General features: G+C 30.7%; 1 protein-coding gene across 1 annotated transcript in view; it reads right to left on the reverse strand.

Moving 5' to 3' along the window:
• The window catches only part of LOC130450883 (lachesin-like), a 369,262-nt gene that overhangs the window by 61,932 nt on the left and 282,651 nt on the right, over positions 1 to 24,679 (reverse strand). The window contains exons 5-6 of the mRNA XM_056789587.1: positions 8,806 to 8,964; positions 6,297 to 6,425 (exon numbers count right to left, since the gene is read on the reverse strand). Coding sequence (XP_056645565.1) covers positions 6,297 to 6,425; positions 8,806 to 8,964 — 288 coding nt within the window. The remainder of the gene's footprint in view (positions 1 to 6,296; positions 6,426 to 8,805; positions 8,965 to 24,679) is intronic.

Below are 24,679 nucleotides of genomic sequence, written 5' to 3' on the forward strand. Positions count from 1 at the left end.
CAAAAGTGCACACGGTATACTTTTAAAAGATTTTCAGACTTGCAGATGTCCTGCCTTATTTGAGAAAACTAAAATTGCTAGTTACGTGCCTCAGTATTTTTTGCATAAGTGTTCACTTACGAAAAAATTTGTGGTTTCAAACGCACTAGTGAATCAATGATTGATTGCAGTTTTATTTTGATGAAAGCTCAATTTTATGGAATAAATTTTTGACTTTTTGACCAAAACTGAGCCAATAGGATAAAAATATATTTCATTCTTGTGTGATTTTTTGCTTTTTACAATAATGTATTATTCATATGGTTTTAAAAGTAAATATAATAAACGGAAATATAATAAGTATAGTGATTACATGTTACATTGTTCAATGAGAAGTAAAATACCAATCAAAGTAGCAAAATAATCTACGTCAAATTCTTTGATATATAACCATTGCGGATCACTATATTTACGAACACTACACAGTCCATCATTAATTGAAAGATGAGAATGTAATGAGAAGCATACTCGTTATGTTGACATCACATTAACCGAATGATTAATTGCTAATATATAGTGGTTTACTGAACACAGAGACGGCTTTTAAAAGCTTTTGGTTAGGTTGGTAACATTTGACGATGGAAACGTTAGATGAAATTTATGATATATCCAAATTTTGAAATCATTGGTATGCGAAAAACAGTACGAGAGGGATAGCCGTTGAAATCTCTGTGTATTAAAAATCAAAATCTCACAGGGTTTTTGTGAAAGGATTTTTATGGCGAATTAAGCTTATTGAACCATCACAGTCACAATAATCCTCAAATATGACCGACTTTTTTCTTGCGTTTGTATTGAAGTCTATTCGTGAAAATAGATCGAAAATCTTGAATATTTTGACGAAAGCTATTGAGACGAAATCTTACCGAGTTTATAACTAACAGTATCATATCACTCCTTACAATAAGCGTCCGGTACATGAAGGAACATTATTTTATTGTCACGTGTCATTTTTTATTTTTTTCATCATTATTTCATGGATAAGTCGCATGTAATCATATTTTACATAAAATGTAGTTCAATTCATGTAATTCATGCCAACTTATCAACTCGAAGATTATATGCTCTACCTATTAATGATGATGTTGAGTACACTTTCATTTATTACATAAAGCCGGCTCTGATCTCTGATCTATTAACCATCATATATGGCACTTCGGATAGCAAGTTTTGTTAGCTAAAAAAGCTATGCTTATAGTCGGACCATTGTTAATAATTGGATCTTCCGTTACATTAGAAACCAGTGATCCAAAAAACTGTAATTTAGAAAAAATGCTTGTCAAGGGTTTATAAAAAGATTAATTTTATCATTTTAGTTTCACAAAAAAATGTGATAATGTGAGAAATAAAAGCTATTCAAAGTATGGAAACAACATAAATCTGGGTCTACACTTCTGTATTTTTGTTTAAAGTTCTGAATAGAAATCTAGAGAAATGAGGTTTGCCTCTATATTACCTAGAAGAAAATATATGTACACCTTGTTACTCATGCATACATAACAGGTTTTTATCTCCATTTTATTACGCTACATACAGAATTAATATAATAATATGATAGATATAATCTTTTGAAGGGAGCTCTTATCCAGCTTCGTCACTTCTTTGCATACTTACGACTTGATTGCCGTCACCTATAAAGCATATTCTGCCTCTGCTGATACACAATAGTTTTGAATATACAGTATATTATGTGTGACTTCCAAACTCTATTTGTTCGCTCTAAAACTCTCTGGTCTCATGCACGCAGATTCCAAAATACAGCAACATGATTAGGAAAATTCAAAGAAAACTATCCATTAGCATCTGCAGTGCATTTCGGATAGTATTATCAGAAGCAGTATTGTTACTAGCTGACTTGATATCTATAGACTTACTGGTAAGTGAAAGAAGCTTGACGTATGATGAAGATAATGTAACCAAATGCAAAGAAGGAAGAGATATCGTGGAAATTTTCCAAAGACAATGGAACAGTGAGACAGTATCTGGACAAAAAAGTTTATTCCTAATATCAAAATTTGTCTTAAAAAATGAATTATTACTTGACCCAGCTATTGATAGAAAAGTAAATCTAAAATAGAAGGATATAGTATATAGACCAAAATAAGTCCGACCAGTATTATGAAGTAATACTTTCTGGTGGTTCTGTTATATTATTTGTTGAGAAGCAAGGGTAAAAATCCCATATCCTACAATTTCAGCAGCCGAGATGTCTTTTGAATATTTTCCCCTCCACCAAAAACATATGAGAAAGACAACATAGGATTGCCATCCTATTACTAATACTTATATTGAAAATGATGAGGACTTGTCTCACCGATGGAAGTTTTGGATTGTTCGCAGCAATATGACTGGATTCATATCTATTTGTTTTTCCTTTTCCCAGCTTAAGTAGCGCGAGATTGCTCTCTGTAGACTAGGACACTGTCAGCGGTATAGTCTTGGATCGGTCTGCGAGGTGCGTATATTTTTATGAGTAGAGCACCTTAGTAGCTCGCATGCTGATGCTAATCTGAAGAGGCTCGACACAGGAAAACCACTAGGGCAGCTGTCGGTGATGACACTGCTAGAGCCGTTATAGGCATTTTTTTGGTAGCCCTTTTCTTCTAGACCAGAAAAGCGTAATTTAGCTGAGTTTGAAAATATCCTTATCATTGAAGACAGACTGAGGCCCCAACTGCCACCAATGGCATCGTCTATATCCTCCCACCTTCTTTCCAGCTAGCGCTTCTAGGAGAGTTTCTCAAAGGATGTGTAGTAGGGTGTCGAGGAAGGTTTCGTTTTCACTTTCTAGAAGCGATATTGAATAAGACAAGTCAGTTTGCAATGGGAATTAAACACAATGAAATAATTGGCAGTTGTTTTATTTTTTACTACAGTGCTGTAATGTACTGAATTTTAAATTTTGCAGCTATTTCAATCCCAATATTTTAAAAACAATAAAATGCTTGATATGCAATTTTGATCTATGAAAGAGATAAAGCTTTTTAGTATTCCGGATTTTTTATTATTCGATTAATGTAGTGAAGTATACTGTTTGTACAGATACAGTCAGTGGCATAAATTAGTATCCATTGTGTCGCATAAAGCAGAGGAGCAATTTGGGTTGTCAACTTTACAATGAAGGGGCTCGGGTCCGGCTACGGCTGGAAATTATGCATATTGCACAATGGCCTCCTAATAATATACAGGACATTTACGATCGACCTAAGTGACGGACGGTTTGCGTTAATATGAATTTCTTTTTTATTTGCATAACATAATACTAATAATATCTGTCTTAAGGAAGTTATTTCTATAAAGTAGTTATTTTTACAGGGTGTTCAATAGTCACGACGCATGGTATGAAAATATTTTTCATCCTGCCTGACAATGTGATGAAATAACCTACTCAATATATATTTTTTTCAGAAATCAGTACTCTAAATATAGAGCGTATTCATAAAAGCTTGAGGATTTATCTGTAATTGCATTTCCAATTAGACACAGGAAAGTATGTACTAACAGTACATGCTGACTTAAAGTATATTATGGTAATAATAATGAAAAGCCTCGGTATGTTTTAAAAAAATAATGAAATTATCCAAACTATCTATTATCGTGTGAAACATAAAATCTATAAAATTTTGTTGTGATTTACACTCGTTATATTATTTTGTTTGAGGCAAGTATACAACAACTATTGAAACTTCAACTTAACATATCTTGACAGCATTCAGAAAAAATTGTTTAGCTAAGTTTCGGTTCGTTACAATCTATTACTATATACGCCATCTGACTATAAATTAATTCATGTCTGCATTAAAAAATTTTGCTTATCCTATTCACACACCTATTGTTTCTGCTCAAACTAAATATCGTAATAGCTTTTAATGCTTTATAAACAAATTAACCTTTTTTTTTATAATAATTGTAAGTAATATTCCACGATGGTGAGTGGAATGTTTCGTATACCATGAACAAGTACCCACAATTCGATATTCGAACTTAATAACCACGGATAATTTCTATTAGTTTTTATTGTTCAAAGGGGCCAAAAATGCAACATGTGTAACTTTAAAAGGATCAGCAATTCACAAAGGGGATGTTCCCCTCGCTATTATATTGAAGCTCGATTGCAAGGGAGGTGGTCATTGATTTTGTCCCACATATGTAGCGTGAATGGCCTGAAAGCATCACATAATATTTTCCAAATATTTTAGTTTTCTATATATCCGTTGTTTGTTAATATTAAGAACTCTTTGCCATTTTGAGAACTCTGTAATAGTCACTCAAAAAATATCAATAATGTAATGGTATAAACATTTATTAATATGAATTTTAATTTTTCGTCGGTGTATATTTAACAACACGAATTCGCGAGTATGATTATATTATTATTAAGAACACAAGTTTTTCACTCGAATAAATCAATTTTGGCTCAAAGAGACGTTAAGGATAAATCTTGCTCAGGGAGACCTCAAACATGTCAATCACCAAGAATCCTGTTTTGAATTCTCGTGATTGTCTTAAAAGAACATATTTATATAAAATATAATAGTAAAATATAAAATATATAAAAGATATAAAATTCATATTTACAATAGTAGGAACAATGGCTCTTCTGGTGTATAGCTGGCCAATGGAGCTACTTAGAAGGAACCGGCTTAGTGCAGGAGTGATATCAAAGTACGTATCGTTGGCGGAGGGGTACTTTTATTCCATGCTCTTTCAATTTTTTGCTTTGAATTGGACATTTGTTGCTTTATCATCAGTTTATTTTGGATTTACCTATTCTATGCCTTTTTATATACTAAAATTGAGCTTTCCAACATAAAATACGGAGAGGATTGATTGAGACTTTTTTCAGAGGTTATTCCTTATAATTGGAAACAAATTATGCTAATTCTTATGAATTTGCGGTGGTGATATATATTCCAGTTTTTATATCAGCCAAAGATAAATCTAAGTGATCTTTCTTATGTTCTATTTCACTTTCTTCTCGTAGTCTATTTTGCATTTATACAATTTAACCAGTAATCAATTGCATGTCAGACTCTCTTTCATCTTAGAAATTTCACCGTTTATCGACCTTTAAAATCTTTTTTAGCGATACTGTTGATATATCGATTCTGTCAACCTTTGAAGTTTTAATCAATTGTTGTTGAATTTGAGAATATTTGTTGATTTTATTGAATAAAGGAGAGTAAATGTAAACTTGAACAAATGTTAATATGACAAACGGTAGTGGTTAAGCTTCATATGATATCTACCAATTTTTTATACTGAGTGTCAAGATGAAAAATTTTCCTTCCTTTCGAACAATAAAATGAGAAATCGGAATTCAATTTTCAAGAAGAACTCATTAATAATCTTTTGTAGCCCTCGTAGGTCAACTTCTTAGAAGTAGTGGATACTATCTCTATAATCTTGCTTGGGAAAATAAGACAAGTCGCACCGTTTTCATGAGCGCTTGATTCTTATTCCAATAGTGCCCTAATGTTTTATTTATTTTTTCACGAACAGTTTCCAAAAATATCCTTCTTAAAACACAGAACTAATTAGAATATACCTACACCGGGATGCATTGTTATATTAACTTCTATTATATCCTTCAGTCTTGTATTCCTTATTTGTTTAGTTTTTTTTCTCTTTGCTCCTTTAGACGAATTTAAACCTCTAAATAGTCACTAAAGGAATGTTTGTATATCAAATATGTACAAACTAACTCGAGACCGTAATAGATAATTTTTATTCGATAATCAAATATATCATAGAGAGTTTCTGTTCTTAAACAAAATTATCTATTTTATGTATTTTTCTCATATCACTTCATACATTTTGTCAGACTTTTACCAGTAGTTGTAGTACATTTTCGCATATTCAAGTTATCAAACTATCCTAGTTTTGAAGATAATGTCTCTCGTTAATCTTAAGCATATCTGAATCGCAAATAGCGCAAATTAGTTTTGTTAGATACCCCAGTCAGTGAAAGAGCTTATCCGTTCTTTGGGTCCTTTCGCACCTCTTCAGCAGTTAGTTGAGCAGATTATTAAATGATGTTTGGAGGTGTGGCCGTGGATTCTATTTGAACTGCCCAAAGGTTTGTGGAGAAACTTTGACTACCCCTTTTTTATATGGTTTAGCCATACCCTATAAGCGCTATCTCATATAGGTGTTACGAAATTAAGTCAATTTTATTTTTTGGATCAGAAGGATGAATTTATTACTTTTTTCACTTCATTTATAATTAATTATGAGTACAAATAAGAAATACTCACAGTCTACGCTGACTTTTATCCTTTTACTGACAGTTGGAGGCACACCATTACTGGCTATGCATAAATAAGCACCCATGTCTAGTCTGGATATTTTCGTTAGTTCCAGTTTCTCGCTTTCCCATTCGTTAACTAAAATAAACGAAATTTTATAAATACAAATATATTGCGAAATGGTGATCATTGTTTCAAAGCGCTTAGACCAAATTAAATAAATGATAATCTTGAAGAATTTCTTAATAGAACTTCTTAAGTAAAATTGAAATTTACCTATTTGTAAACGTAGAATATTGGTCGATCGGCGTACTAAGCTTAATATTGATATTATGTAATAAATTAACATTTTATCGTTAATAACTTCTAGGGCAAATATAATATTCATTTAGTTGCAGATTTGCTCAAAGTAGTAATGAAATTACGCAAGCATGTAAGATTATTATCATATAAGAATTCAACTGCAAACACGAAAGATGTTGCGGATCACATTAAAAAAAATGTTTGAAATAATTGATAGAACCAGAGTTAATACGCAGAACTTGCATAATTGCGATAGTAATGGAATCATAATGAAGACATGGCAGCAGATTTATTAGAAAATTGATTTAGTGAACAGCTCTCACCTCATATTACACTAGTTACTAATCGTTATGGACAACGCATCATATCACTCGTGAAAACTGCGTAAGATACCAAATTATAGCAGTATAAAAACTGAAATAATTGCACTTATAGTTGAAAATAAAAGCTAACAATTTTTGTTTATGATTTTTATCTTGATCTTTCGTTCGTCTTACAAAAAAAATTGAAGGGGGTACAAAAATGACTCAATAGATGTCTTGCTACTGCGGATTTTAAATCTAAGAATCTACTTTAGTTTGAACTACTCATTCTCAACTTCGTTCAGTTATCCAACAGCCTAATAATAAATACATACATCTTCACTTAGGGCATATTTTATCAATTCACAAATACTTCAATAGAATGATAATTTTTTAATTTTAATTCGTATGCTAAACATTATCGAAGTGCAAATAAAAACAGCAGCTGCTTAAACTCTCATTTAAATGTATCTCAATTGAAATCCAATTATTGCTGATATTATAGTTAGTTCTATGTTATATTTACCATAGTAGTAAAAGTAAAAGCAGCAAATTTTGAATGTTGATTTTGTTACGCAATGAAATCACTGCTGATATAATAGAATTACAATTTACGTTTGTTGAATTCATTTGTATCTATTATTTGGGTTTATGAATTAAATGGCAACTAAATCAACCAAAACCTATATAATAAATAATTAAAATGAGAAACTTGACTTTGATAATTTATCATTGAATTCCTTCGTTATACATAATAAATCAGTTTAAATAATATTATATATTTATATTCAATTTTGCTTTCCAATTACTTGAAATATCTATGAGATATGATAATTTCAGTTAAAACTCAATTGTTGTTAATTATCTTTTACTACAAATGAATCATAGAATGGTGAATCCGAGAATATATATAAATTTCATTCGAATAACATTCAAAATTCAAACTTAAATAACTAATCAAAAGATTCTGATAATTAAGTTTCTAAAATACCATGTGAAATCTCTGTTTTGTCGAAGAACTCGGCGATCAGCGTATTTATATTGTTCTGTATAATTCCTTTATGTAGATCTAGCCAGATCATTCTTTAGGCCAGGACTGATGGATTAGAAGCTCGATATATCTACTACGACTTAGTAGACTTTGACAATTAAAAATTCTTCCTTATTTTTTTTTGTCAGTGAATTATATTCGAAATTCCCAGGATTTGTATATTTTATTTTATTACAAATACTGAATAAAGTGGTGCACACTAATTCTCTTATTATTTCAAAATCAACCTCGCCTAATCCTTGGAACTGTGAAAGCCGGAATCTGACTAGGCTTGCTTCTTTTCGGTTTTGTCTAAGTTGAAAGGTACCATTTCATTTTTTGTTGAGTGTTTTGTGTATCCAACTAGTTTCAACAGATTATTATGATATGCGTATATGGGAATGTCTAGAATGTCTTCATCCACGTAATTCATTTTTTATTCAATTAATTGTTCCAAATCAAATCCAGTTATTTGTAAGACACAAGAATTACAGTATCCATTTCTCTCACATGAACGAATATCTTCCTTCATTATTTCTCGTAAGTTATCGAAATAGAGCTTAAATGAGAATATTTAAGGTGCTTTTGAAGAAGTAATATTTCATTCTTCATTAATGTTTTCATTTAACCTTCTCTGTGAATACAATTCCTAGTCTGACAATATTTTTTAATGGTGACTTGTAAGTGAAATATTTCTGGTACTTTCACTACTATGAATGAATGAACTTATTAAAATTAGATTAAGTGAACATTTTATGTTAAAATTATTTACATATACTAAAATTATAGTTTCCCCAGTGAACACATGCTCTGTGCATACATTATATAACAAGGATATAAAGTTTAACCCCGAAGAAAAGAAAAAGAGAATTTATAAGCCTACCTTGAAGTGTTTTATTTATGGTAATTTTGGAATTATCGTCCCTCTTCCATTTAACGCTAGGTGTAGGAAATCCGGTAGCTTTACAAGTTAACGTCTCGTTGGCGCCCTCCCTCACTATAGCATCACCGCTGCTTAAAGAGTCATCTATGTTTGGAGGCACTGAAAAAAGATTTAATATATTTCATTTATTCCAATAAATTCCATGCTATAGAAAAAAATTCGGGTACAAGTTGTAAAGAAAATCATCACACTAACTTAGGGGTTTCATACATTTTGTTTTTCGAGTATCAATTAAACAGATTTGAGAAATGATAACTTTTTTTTTGATAGTTGAAATTGTCGTTTTCGCCCTCATTCTCTAGATTATATTGCAACGATTTGTTGAACCAAAAAAGATAAGTTCAATCTTGGATAATAGCTAGAAAGTATTGGGATACAAATGTGTGATTGTCATAACATCATACTATGATTTATGAGATTTATTACATCAGTTTTGCGTTATTGGTACAAAAATATTTTGGATATAACAAAATATGAATGAAACAATAATAAAGATCCAGACATCTTAGTCCTAAATCTTAATGCAAATAATTTAGATAACGGTAGAAATTGGTATATAGAACTTTACAGAAGTCAAGATGCATGTGGTTTAAAAGCGGATCAAATCCGCAAAGATATTTATTGAGAAAATGAACGTTAAATTTTCTAAATGTATATTTATTGAATAAACCCCACATATGAGAAAAAAGCAAAATGATTTATTATTTTCAGATTCGGTTGCATGAAACCTAGATGGGTACAACTGATTTCATTGAATGGTAATAACTGACAAGATTTTGCTTCTGCTGCAGTAACAGGCTCAAACAAGTTTACAGACATTCATGAGAACCTCTCCAACCACTCGATGTTATTCGTCTCATTTCCATAAATCTAAGTCTTGTTTTGATTTCCATCGCGTGCATTGTTCATTAAGACTTTTGCAGAAAAAATATCGGGGCATTTGCGACTAAACGAATGATCCGGCAATAAAAATTTAAGCACGAAACATAATCTGATTCTGTCTTAATCAATGAATTTGAATCATATATTTTCTTTCTTGGGATCAATCACATAACAAATTTTAAATGTTATCATCAAAGCCCTTAAGCCTTAAATATTGAAGGAATTCTGAATACATTGATAGAAATAACTCAAAAAACTTATATAAAATTAATAAATAATTTTATCTGAGGTCACACACTTTCAAACACGGACGAAGATATTAGATAGAACAAACTAAGATAGAAGTAACATGAAATAACCACAGTGCAACAGAGGTACAAAAATTGGAAAATAGATATTTTTACACACTTATTTTTCTAAAAAACAACTACATAATCTATCGATACTAATTTGTAATCTGTATCTTCAAATTATGGTGTGATGTTCTAACGCAGCACTGACTCAGGACTCATTTTTCTCCAGAATTGGAAAAATCTTTTCGTGAAAAAGACTTGACTTGACAAATGTGTGACAAAAAGTTCATATTTTCTTTAGGTTCAAAACAAAATTCTCACTTAGTCTATTACAAAACGTTGTTACTTATAAAATTTCCCTGGTATTATGAAGGGTGATTCATTAATAAATGTGAATATTTTTCAGTCTAAAATATGAGGACGCGAACTGAAGCAATTGAATAAAAATATCGCCCTGTTTTAAGATATCAGATGTTTCAAGTTAAAATATAAAAATTGGTTTTGGTCGTTTCTTCAAGACTATTGAATATTTTTCCGTCATACTTGTCTGTGGTTTTAAGCATATGAGAATGTATTGAAATTTGTTAGTATCTACCACCTACCAAAGTAGTACCACAGAGGAATGGGCAAAGAAAATTATTTTTGTCTTGTTGATTGTGAGGATTCATTCTAATAGAAAACCAAAAACTTGATTTTTTTTAAGCATGTTTAGACCTTTAGGAGATTCTATACATGAAATGTCTAAACATGTTGAATTATTGAATATGAATTTATTAATCATTGGACTTTTACCATCGAGTACGAGGGTAAGTCAATATTATATTTTTTGTATATTATGAATACCATTTGACAATAATATTTTACACATTTTCAGAACTTATTACCAGGAGGAATTGAGGTTGCTAATAAATGACTGGTGCGGAATTTTTTGAAATAGTTTATTGGGGCCTCACCAACTGCCTCAATTTCGCATAATTATTCTTAATAGCATTGTTTTTCATTTTTGCAGAAAACACTTCTGGTGAAATGAAATTTTCACATATTTCAGATGCAATATTTGTGGAGTGTAGAAAGAAGCACCAATTAATTATCCTTAATTGTATGTAACTATTTTTTCTTTGGCTGTCGGCTAGAATTTAATCTTTTAGTTTTTCTTATTTTTAAGGACATATGAAATGTCCCGTATACTCCAAGTTAATAGTCCTTGGATAGATGGCACACACAAAAAATAACAATAATTATTTTTATATTTAAAAATAGTCATTTTTTAAGTCTATATACTTTTTCCAGAGATTCTCTAGCCTTTTCAGCCCTTCGAAAAAATGGTTTCCGTCTTTCTCCTCAAAATAGATGTTTACGTATGGGATAACGTCTGATGAAAATTTGTTTTCTGCAAGGAAAAACTTTGAGGATAGGAAATAGGAGAAAGTGACCGCGGGCCAGATACGATGGATAGTTAACCAACTCGAAGTGCAAATCGTGAATTTTAGCCATGGTGATCACCGATTTGAGAGGAGGTGCATTGCCTTGATGTTAAAGTACTTTCTTTTTGCGTAATACTCTCCTGTTAATTTGATTTAAAATAGCTGGAGTTTTAGATTCGTTCTGGTTTGGACTTTATTGAAGTATCCCAACACACTTTTTGTCCTTCTCAGAACTGTGACAGCACTCCTCCTATGTTACTTGCATCAGTATCAAGAATAAAGTCCCCCTTTGCTGATAGATATATTAATATCGGCGCCATATTTAAATATCTCTTCAAGGTCTCGAACCCCGTTTGACATTCTCTTGCTTCTTCTGTGAGTCGAGTTAGTGGCTTGGCAATGTCCCCAAATTTCCTTATGAACCTTTGATGAAAAATGTAAAGTATAAGGAAACACTTTTATTCTTAGCACTTTCATCTGCAAGAAGTTTTTCATGTGTAAATGAATAATGTCTGACTTATTGTATTAATTCTGGTTTAATATTTGTACTATCAAAAGCAATTTAGCGAATCTTGAATTTCAGCTTTCCCCTCTGTTTTTGGTGAATTTTTCACTAATACGGATCATTACGATACAAACCATTCTTTGAAAATCTTGTTGTTGTCTTCATGTTAGTCTCTTGTTTTCTTAGAAAGCGCTGTTTTTGGCTTGTGAATGTCGCCATATGATTATCGTTGTTTCTTTTACAATGTTGCACACAGTGATTTCCCTTACTCTAATATACCGAGAGTACAAGTTAAAGGGATGTTTTTGATGTTTTAGAAAATGAAATAGAAAGTTCTTTGAATTTTCATGATCATCAAATTGATAAAACAACCTCCTTAACCTGATCTAAAAGGTACTCATCCTCTGAACAGACTCATCAGGAAAATTTTCCAGATTAATTATAAATTAATCAATGATGAGTCGAGGGTTGCTATTTTGTTCTTATACTTTTTTTCAAATTTTCATTGAAATATTACCTTGAACATTTTTTTTCAAACTCAACAACTTTATTGAAATAAAGTTTTTTTCCATTACAAACTGTTTCATTTCACCCTAAACTAGTCTAGCATTGGTTTTGTCTTTTTGCGAAGCTATTTTTGCAGAGAAGAGAACAACTTAGTGATTTTTCATTGAGTAGGACTCACTGGAAATTGCACTAAGAGTTCGTAAGCTGATAAAAATAGTAATTAAAAATTTTCATCAGACTAAAATAAATATTCAACGATATTAAAGAGTTGGTACATAATCCTTTATACAATTGACCTTACTTTGAACTTGATAATAATTAGAAAAATTTTTCAATAATAAGATTTAAAAAAATTTAATTTTGCTAATTGATAATGAAACTAATTAATTAAAAAATGTGATAAATGTATGCTATTCTTATATAAGATACATTATGGTTAATATTAATATCAAATACTTCATTCATTTTTAAGGAATTTTATTGATCCCGGCCTCTTAAAAGTTTATTATGAATTTAACTCTAGAAAAAGTAGCAGGCCTGTGCACTGGAATAGGAGAAGTTAAGGACGATTTTCAAAAGCTTACTTTTTGGTGTTTTATTTTTAAATGTTTGTCATCTGGATTCTGAAACTAAGTTGCAATCATGCACCGAGAAACAACCAAGATTATTGAATGAACAACGTCCATCTTGCAAAGGTGTATAAAATCTTTGCAAAGGTGTTTGATATTATTTGTTTATTAGCTATTTGCATTTTTGTGCATTTAAAAGTTATTATTTGTTGCGAATTGTGCTCTCGTGTTTACGTACTCAATATGAGTTAAGGAGTAAAGGCCTGCTGTGTACCAGGATGCACGAATAAGCGAGCGATAAGGTGAGAGTAATATTTACTATTTATCAACATAAAAATATTCAAATTGAAATCAAGTTTATATCTATACGAGAATAACTCTTTTCTTCCTAACTTCATTAATTTGTATTTAGGAAATCATTTTGTTGAATGATTTTATCCTTATTTTACTTTTTTATAGACATTCCATTCCTACGAATGAAGAAGTTTGTAGAATTTGGTTGCAAAGAATAAATACCCCAAGTTAATGCGTGCAGATACAGTATTATCATCACATGGAATATGTGATATTCATGTTGAACAAATTTCTAGAAACCCCAATGGCAGGTTAAGAAAACTTTCACTGCCAACTTTACATTTACCTGGTAAATATTTATATTTACTGTGACAATAAACCTCTTATGAATCCTAGTGAAAAGTTTTGCAGAGAAAAAGAATTGATATTTCCTCCAATAGTCAATGTCCCAATTTATAAACCATTCAATAGAAGCTCAAAATATACAGGATTAGATCTTGTCACTCCTTATGTGGCAGGTTTAGTAGCGAAGAAATTATTTAAAAGTCTCAAATGCCACTTGTGTAAAAATATAATATTGTCAAACGAATTAATTAAGGCAAATTCATTAATATATTCTAGGGAACATAAAAAATGTTTTAAGTGCGCCTTTAGCAAAATTCTGTGATATTTTTAAAAGTTTTTCTGATAAAATTTTCGAAATATTGCCCCAGTTAATCAATTCGTTAGGCATAAAGAAACAAATATTTCGTTTAGAGAATTTGACAGACATATCCTCAATATTTTATTCAAATAATAAGGATTATGTAAATATGTTTGTAAATATTAGTTTTAACATATCCATCTTGCATTACATAGGTATTATTAATAAAATTTTGAAGGGCAAAGATCAACAATATAAAGACTATGATGTTGTGATGAATATGGCATACGTTAAATATAGAGAAAGCTGCAAGAAAGACAAGGGTAATCATTAATTAACCATGGTTATAAAATGAGTTTTTTATATACCATTGTATGTACCATGTACAAACAGAAACATTTTTTAAACACGCCAGCATCTCACTGTTGATAGTCCTAAGCCTGCTAAAGTGTGAAAGAAAATTTTTTGTTTGTGAATATAGTTATAAAATGTCAAAAACAAAGTAAAAATTATAATAATCAACCTGTGTTTCAATATTCCATCTACCTATATCTTATATTAACCATTTAATTGTGAAATTTAGATGGTCGGACCTGGTTATTTTAAAAATACTCCATTTAAACAGCATTTTAATTTCAGGTATTTATATTTTCTTGTGAACAACAATATATGAATTTGAAATGTTAGCAAAATGAAAGTATTTTGCATAATACTTTTGTTTCTTTCACAGTTTGATGCGACAACTAGCTTCGAACATTTAAAATTACTCGAGTTATTTTTAAATTTCCCGCGAAATTAGCATAGATGTGAACCTTATATCAAATCTTTGATTATAGTAATCTTTTTCTTGGTACGGAGCCATTTCGACAGATGTCGCTATGATCGAACTTTTTTATCAAATTTTTATACAGAGTGGCAGATCTTTCGAGTATATAATCTTAGGCTCTCGGTTTCGATGGGTATAGTTTGGTATCTGAAAGTTCTCAAGGTCGAGTGCCAAGCTAAAATGGTCGTGTTGAACTGAGATGCTAGTACTTATCCTGGTCTATGGGGGATCGTTAATGTATTCTAACTATTAAACATTTCAATTCAATGCAGATACGTCTTTTATATCGGAGCTACACCGTTGGTGAGGATAATATAATCATCACCTGATTCGACACTATATTTTAGAGATGAAATAAATACGTACATCAAATTATATTATTTTCAACAGCATTACAAAAATATCTTCTTGTATACGAATCAGTTGTCCGAAAAAATTGACCGCATCCCTCAATCGAGTAACGCATTAAAGGTCCTCTTGATTACAGTCGTATATCTTCACAAGGGGTCAAGAACTTTCATTAAGTACCCCTCCAATACGGTTAAACATAAACTATTGCCGGATTTCAAAATCCGATATCCGAATTGAATTTTAAGCATTTCCTTACAGAATGACAACTCTCTATTTTGATACTGTGATATGGTTGTCACGAATTCGACAGTCTACTGTACAAACGCTTCAATAGATTCAGACTTGTCAGTTTTTATCGCCTATCTATGCATAATAGATTACAACATGACTTGATAATGAATAATTGTTTCGATTTACAAATGGGCCAGGGGTGGATCAGCCTAGGTATAATTAAAAATGGAATGAAAATACCTAATTTATATTTCTCAAAATTCTTCTTGTTACGGGTGATCCAATTGTTTATTTTTCAATGGACAGTTTCTTTCTCATTTCAATACATTTAACAGTTCTTGGTGATTTATTTTGAGAGCTCGGTTGTCGTTAATTCTAAAGCAGTAACTGAAAAAAGATGGAACACGTGAATTTTTTCTGTAATCCTAGTCAACTTTTTTATCACGGTAACTGCTGTCTGTTGCTGGTGTTTGGTACATGCCCACTTTTCTAAAGCACCGTTAGTCTCGTTGTTTCATAATCATATCTTGTATACCTATATTTTCACAATAAAACCGTAATCTCAATGCAAAAACAAATGTTTTCGTGACTATAAATTTTGTAATGATTTGTAGCCTCATGATCTCAGCCATCATTTTTCATTTGTCACTAAATAGAAAAATTCATAACTGACAGACCAGTTTCGACATCACTTGGTTTTGTTAGAATATAATGCTGGCCCATTGAGCTTAAACTTACCATAAGATGATAAGTACTAGTTGTTAGATCACATCTCAATTGATGATCACAAATGACTGCAAATATCCCTTTACATCACACACTTTTGATGTATGATTGTTAAGATTGTTTAATTTGGTTATATAGGCGTGTAAAACCGTATATAATAGCAGTTAAATAACTTTTTTGAGGTCACGGACGAATGGAATGGTTATAAAATGGAATTTGAAATCAAAATTTTTGAAAATAGAATCAGACTAGGTGTGTATTAAATATCTCATAAGCATAATGATAATGTATTTCATACCAATTCCAGAATACATTGATTCTAAATATTAGAAATTATAAATAATAATTTGAGCGGATACCTTGATGTTAATGAACTAGTTATTTCTATTTTTATTATCTAAACTTCTTTCACGTATAAGCTAGTTACGAGAACTGATAAAGAATCTTGATGGGAAGCTTGGACCTCCTGCCCTAAGACAAGTATTATTATTCCAGGGAGCAGACTGTATGCTCAGATGCTACAAACTTTTTTAACTACCAGAATTCATTAGGAATTTTCCAATAATTGATAAAAGTAAGTTGTTTCTACGTTTCATTTCGGCAGAGTTACTTACGTCTTAAACATATTAATTATAGGATCAATACACAAAACTAAATGTAAGGGAAACTTATGTTTGGTTATGTTTGGATTCAATAACATTATAACCAAGAGTAATAAAATATTGCTTATTGCTGATAAATTTGCTAATAGCTAGAGGTTTTTTCTTATTTTTTTTTCGGGATTGAGATATGAAACATATGGGGAAGTTGGGCAAAAAAATACCAATTATTGCTGTCTAGAAATGGGATTAGTTATTCAAAGGAATATAAAGGAGAACAAGCTAATGAATGATGGTATCTCGTTAAGCTGATGATAATTTTTTGGGGAAGTTACTTCAGCTCAGCTAGTATTATACTTCGTGTGCGTTAAAATGTGAAAATTTGTGTAAAAGAATAAAATTTAATCCCAAAATCTACTTCGACAGACGCTAGCTTCAGATTGACCTCAAGGCGCGTTCACATTGGCAACACTCAATTTGAATATCAAATTCATTACGTCCTTTTGGTTCGAAAACTAGAAAATAACTAAAACGACACTTGACCAATTTGAACAGAGCAAAGCGTGCGATGACGTCGCAAAAGCCGCATCGCTGGACGCTCACCGCTTGAGCGTCGCCAATGTGAACACACACTTAGACTGCATACTTTTGATTATTTAATATTCCATGTTGTGCACAAAGCCAGCTTTTAAAAATGCGCGTGTTTCAAAGTTTGCATGGCAACATCAGAAACCCGAAAATCGTGAGTCTATTCTAAATTTCAATTATAGCTTTGGTTGGTAAAAAATTACTAAAAAAAGTTTCATTCAATACTTTCAATTTTTTTAACGAATAGGAATGATTATTCAAAAAATTCACATTTCGGTTTTTCCAGAAATTCTGTTTAAATTAATACTACATTTTCGGACGTCAGTCACTTCCACTAATGGCTATACCAATGTAAATTTACCAGTTTGCTATGATTGAAAAAACAGCTGAATAATATTTAATTACTTGTATCCTAGCAGAAATACCATAACAGAGTATATTATCAGTAAATTGATAAAAGAGGTGAAAACATGCTTTAAAAGTGTTTTTCAAATCATAAGAAATATATAAAGCTGAAGAGAAATCTTTAGATATTGCAAATTTCTCATTTGAGTAGTATGGACAATTGGAACTTAAAAAAACTATAGTTTCCGATTGTTGACAGGTTTTATCTTATAAATAATGTCCAAAGGAAGTAGTGTTTATCGCGAAGGTCATTTGATAAAACTATCCAGGAAACACGTTATTTAGGCATAGTCTCACGTTAGATGCATAATGAAATGGACCTTTATCTAGGCAATTAGATTTGAAAATAAACGAGACATTTCAAATATAATAATTATTCACCAATAATTTGAAATACCCAGAAACATTTAAGTTTCCTCTTATGACAAAGGGATTAATTATTTCATCGACTATCGCTAGAGTCCACACAATAAACTTTTCTATTGTTACAAAAAGTGGTCTTTTCAGTAAACATGATACTTTTCTATCATTTTGCCAGAAAACTCTCTGAGTATATCTAATCATCTTCTGAAAACTCTTAAATCAACTTATACTTTATAATGTCGGAATTTTTCACCAACTAATATCATTGAACTATCAGAGTATAATATTCATTGTGATTCCACACAAATACTAACAATGATAATTAATGGAGACTTTATAGTTAATATTAACTTCAAAATATATTTTGTTATAACTTCGAAAAATAACGTTGAATTTATTCATAACTCTGTGAAGCAAGTAAAAGTTGATTTATTTGAATTAACAAAGTTCAGTATATTCTCAGAAACCAGAAGATGAGGCAACATATAATTCACAATTATGCATCCCATACTTTAAACTTGTATAATCAGATATTATATAGTTTTTGAAGAATATTTATGACCTTTTATTTAATTTCCAGAAACTTGAGTGCTCATTCCTTTAGAATTTTTTTGTATAACTTAAACATGCTATTTTGTATATGATATTTATTTCTACACTTAGTTTTACATTAAAATTTTTATTTGACGTTTGAAATTTGAGAAAAACTATAACTAATTGATGAATAAATAACTATCCTACAGCCAATGTAGGGTTTGGTTTGAGTTAAACTCTTTTTTTACTATGCCAATATTTCCAAATTGTTTAATTTCTTTATCAAGGCTATAAAAATTAATACATCATAATATAAATATGTAAAACAACAATTTTGGTTGTGTAAGATTTTATGTGTGTTCCATTGCTTTCATTTCATTCAAGTTCAACTAATTTGTTTTGTCGGACTGGTTGTTTTTGTGTAATTTTGTTTTCTGCCAACATTATTAATGCTAGTTGTTTTCAATGCGAAAGATAATATATTAAATTTTAAGAAGTTTTATGAACTTTGGTGTGATTCAATTTTTTAATATATATATATATATATATATATATATATATATATATATATATATATATTTCACACAAATTAAGATAGCATCCAGAATCGACATTTTAATATTTATGACACGAGTCAATTTGAATAGCAATTTTTGAAGCTTACGAATTTAATATTTTTTCAAACAATAATAAAATTCAACAAATCAAATTATTTTGATAAAGGCCAAAATTAATTTTCAATCTCCAATTTATGTGACTATGTACGTCTCTAGAATTTCCTGGTCAGAAATTGAACAAACCTCATGGAACTTCTTATTAAGGTTGATTATGTCCTTCTATATTTTAGGTACTGGCTTTGTTAGTCGGTATAAACACTCATATTTGTTTTCTATAAGTGGTAGATAGGAATGCAGATGCCGTGTCTAGAAAAGCGGATGTGAAAAAATATTGAGATATGGGGGATCGACAAATTAATATCAAGTAGTTTTTGTAAGATGCTATACAGCAGAAATAGTTATTGCAACATAATAATTATTGAACGAAGTAGGAAACAAATTGCGTTACTTTGAAGTTGATTTCATAGAAGAGTTCTAATTTATTTTGTTGATCACTCTGGAAATATTTAGAATCAAAAATAATGACTGGGAGTGTTTTTTATTAACGCGACAGTTTTATATAATGAGTTTATCTAAAACTGCAACGTATTTGCAGACCAACTTAATATAGTAACAGGAATATACTCATATTCTTTTTAATTTCACGTTCAATATTCCATCTCCACTTTTGATCTATAGAACTCCATTAATTGAACCAGCAGAACTAATTTGAATTCGTTATTAAAGTGGGTATGAATATGATTTTGGTTGGGTGAATAACATTTTCGTAGGCGAGGATGATTTTTTCTCCGTCTATTTCCCTATTCACACATATTCACAAATCCATTGTTTCAAACGTAAATTGATTTATATACAAATATAATTATTTCAATGTTGGCTCTAAATACCATTTTCTATCTGATTATATGAGTTTCAAGTATAGCTTCTTCTATTATTTCGGCTTGTAAGATATTTATGAATTTAGGTTGGTGGGGTTAATAATATGTCGTCAAATCTTCTGCTTTCTGGAAATATACTAAACATTTTGAATCATAATAGATCACCCTGATTTTTTGTGGTTTGAACATTTGAATTTTTCTACAATTGCTTTTTTGTAGGATTTTCCTCCTTGTATGAATTACATATGTAGATTGCTTTCTTAATAGTGTGATAAATAATAACATCAATCATTCCAATAGTGAAAACACTTTTGAATGTTTCACTGATTGATCAAGTTTTCTGTTAGTCATAGATCTTTGCCAAGGAATAGATCGAGCCGGAGGTCAATTTTGCATTGGTAATGTTTCAGATTGTGTTGTTTTCTGTAGTAAATGTTTTCGTCGCTTAAGAACATTCACTACTAGTTGCGAAGATTTCATAAAAATCATCATCATTCTAGTTTGACTTAACTCCATTCTGAATAAAACCAGAAGCACACGGATGATGCTCAGACACACACGCGCGCGTGAGAAATCCCATCCCGGTAAGCATCCACCTCTGGATGAATCCACGGATGGAGGCGAGGCAGGACATTCCACCCCTTCCGTGTGTACGTGTGAACTAATCCTAATGGTTCATCATCTTCTTCACTGCTGTCACCGATGTATAACTTGGCACTTGCTTATGAATTACGGAGTTACAATTTCAAGTTCATTGGGTGACGATGAACCTGTAATTATTATTAGAAGACGGAAGATTTATTGAAACAGGGATGACACCTTTTTTATATACACCTAAAGAAAGTGAATTCTTTCAACGCTTCAGATTGAAGAAACAGTACATATTGTTATTGAGGATAATGAAGAGGTTTTGATAAATCAAGAAATTGGTGGCAACGGCAATCGAATGGTGTAGTATTGTCAACATTGTATTCCACCAAACAAAAAACAAAAATACAATATTTAGCTCCCTTATACAAATATATAATTGCTATTAGAATGGATTTTTATTAACTTTAAATTTAATTACAGTAAACTTGTCGCTGTAGCTGTTAAATGAAAAGCCTATTCCCACTACTGCTTTTATATTTATAATATTTAGTACGAAAACGAATTATTGCTCGATAACAATTCTGCGAAACGTTTTTGGGCATGATTTAAACAAATGAGTAGCTTGTTCACAAGCCCTGTATGAGTGACGAGGTACATTTCTCTCTCTCGAGATTCGTGAACCATCAGAACAGAATTCCTCAGCGCATGGTTCATGAAGTGAAGTGATTTCAGAAATCGTCTGCAAAAATGCATTAATCGGGATGGACGCCATCTGACCTGTTTCGTCTATGCTTTTTAATATACATTAAAATTATAATGATGAGAGTTTGAAAAATGTATGCGTTTATTTTTCACAGCCATTTCAAAAATGCAGAATTGACTACGGCACCTTGTACAAAAGTGACAAAAAATGAATTAAATATGAGCAGTACTGAAGCAATATATTCACTCGAACTGAGAATTTATTCTTTAGACATAGGAAAAGAATAAGGTACCTACTTGTTTGATTTTTGACCAAATATCTCAATGACATCGTAATTTATTCTGGAACACAATCACTTCAACTTTTTGAAATTGATTACTTGGACAAAAAACATTATACTTATACTTAAATGGGAATGTTAATTTGAAATTCTAATTATTCAAATGATGTAGAAAATGTTGTTGACTAGACCACTCTTAAGGATGGCGTAAAAATTTGTTCAAGCTGACTTATTGGTAGATTTGCGATACTTTCTTAAGGATTTATGAAGAATTTGCATTATTACGGAGAAGTAAGGAGACATTATCTATTAAATATTTCTTCATAGCATTCTAGTACTTACACATCGTATCGTATATCGACTTGAGTATAGCTGCGCAATATACTCGTATTGGTAGATTCAAAAATATTGGAGCTTAAGTGTCTAAACAATCATAATCTTCAATCAATGAATAAGTAATGTATTAAATGAAATAAAATCCCTATAAAGACAATAACGTGGAATATAATGAGGAAAAAACGTAAAATCCGTGTGACTAAACCGATCAAATTTGCATGTAAATGAAATAGTTGATAAATACAATATCCTGCCGTCGGGTTATTATACAAAAACAGACATTTTTGCTTAATTTTTGAATTAATATGAGTATTAAAATTCATTGAATCCCCATACAGCGGTAGCTTCATGCAAATTAAACAGATGGACACTGTTTTACAACTCGTTATATATGTTGATTAGATCCTTTTCTGTAACCATATTCCAGCTTAGTGGGTTTCTGTGAATATTGTTAGGAGAGACCGCGATGAAATCTAGAGATTAAAATAATTGACTTAACTCTTAACATTGTTATCGAACGCATAACCAATAATTTAATTTCATATCACTTCTTGTGCGAATTGGAGATCCACATATATTCTTTCTAAGTTAAATTAATAACAATCGATTAAAGCGACTATCGGTATTCTTGTTGCTTCTAGGTTGATAGAACTTTTCTTAACGCAGGTAATAATCCGTCAGTTAATTATCTCACAGATTTCCATTTTGTTATTTCATCTTTAGTATATTTCAGGATATCCACATTATATATAACTAAAAATTTGACTTTTCAGCTTCTCTTATTTTTCTTATATATGTCTTTCTTTACCTCTGTATCTTTCCTTATTCCAATTGATATTTATTCATCTTCCTCTCTTATTATCCATTGATCTCAATCATATTCGTCTCTCTATATCTTTTAAAATTCTTATAGATAATTTGCTCTAAGATCATGAAGTTTCTCAAGAATCGATTAATGTTTATTGTTATTCTTTGTAGCCATAAACGATATTGTCAAATGAACTGCAACCACTAGTGGATGCTCCGTTGTTATTTAATAATTCAAAATTATATATGTGAAAGAAGAAATATCTCAAAAATTCAATGAATACATTGAGGTGTCATATATGGGTTAGAAGTTGGCAGTAAGTGGAAATAAGAACGCTATTGAATACGTAAACTCAATTTTCTTCTTGAGAATAAAGTCAGCTTCAAAACTATATTAGAAAGAACATATCCGTTTCCTTTGACGATCAACAAAAAGTAAAACAAACCTAAGAAGAAGCTCTCACATACCATATTACGAGTTTTGAAAATTTTGAAAACTTTGGATTAAATACAGAATACAAGGCACTCAAATCCAATCGAAAACATGTACTCTAGTTTATGCAAAATTACAAATTGAAGCCTTCATCCTATTTCACAAGTAATATTCCAATATTTCAAATATCAACGAGAGTTTTCTTTCATTCAGTATGATCTTTAGAATAAACCCAATATAGTGATAAATTTAAGGTAATGGAGCTTTGTTAATTTGTAGCGTTTGACCAACTGAGACATAAAATTAGAATTATGAAGTAGACAAAATATTTCATTCACACTTTCAAAATACAATCCATGATTTTTAAAACGGCAATGGACTATGAAGGCAACGCTGTTTAAAAATGAAAATGTGCGCTACATGAAGTTGTATGTTTTATACAAAAATATCTTATTGTTTGTTTCACTTCCTGAATGATTATAGTGAAACTGTCGCTTTCGATTTGATTTTAACTGTTCATATCGATTTCCAATTCATACGTAAATCAAAATTCTTGTACACTGTGGAACAAGGCAACAAATAGAATAGACGATTTTGTATTTTTACTTGTCAGATCGCGTTATTATGAACTTCGATAAAAAATAATACCGACAATTATCTTCTTGCACCAGTTACCTATATCATATGTTTCGGAACTTCCATAGTTAGGGGCGTTAAGGCTCTAGTAATGGTATACTTTTAATCAAGCTTCCGTTATATTACCACTGCCTTTTTTTTCTCTCGGAAACACGAATATTCTCCAGAATAACTTTATATGTTATATCTAGTTCCTGCCAAACAATAATATGAGGCGAGGAAGTTGAAACTTGAAACTTGAAACTTGAAACGATGAAACAAGTACTAGCTGATAGCTAATAACTCTCTATTAGTACGCATTTTTTTGTTACCTGGTTGGTCACTCTAACCACTTTTATTCAATGGATATTTGATTAAATTTATTACTAATCGATCTGCTTAAACCTAGTGTCTTCTCCGAAAGAAATAGATCGCAATTGAAGTAATTTTCAACTAACATCTATTTTATTCATAATGTCTGTAGTCTATCATCATTTTACAATAAATACATGAAAAAAATGGTGTTGATTATATATATATATATATATATATATATATATATATATATATATATATATATATATATATATAGGTATCATTAACAACGACGCAGTTTGCACATTTGAAGGAAGCTCGATTTTGTGTATCTGCTCTTCAACTAAGTATAGAGCTAGTTTTTTCATATTCATATTTCATCAAAAGATGAATTTAGTTTGGTTTAATGCAAATTAATGGAGATTTGAACGTCTTCAAAGTTTCAAAGGAATTTGAAATGATTGTCGGACAATACTATATTATAACCACAAGAATAAGA

This window comes from Diorhabda sublineata, chromosome X (genome assembly GCF_026230105.1).
Source record: "Diorhabda sublineata isolate icDioSubl1.1 chromosome X, icDioSubl1.1, whole genome shotgun sequence".
Classification (NCBI taxonomy): domain Eukaryota; kingdom Metazoa; phylum Arthropoda; class Insecta; order Coleoptera; family Chrysomelidae; genus Diorhabda; species Diorhabda sublineata.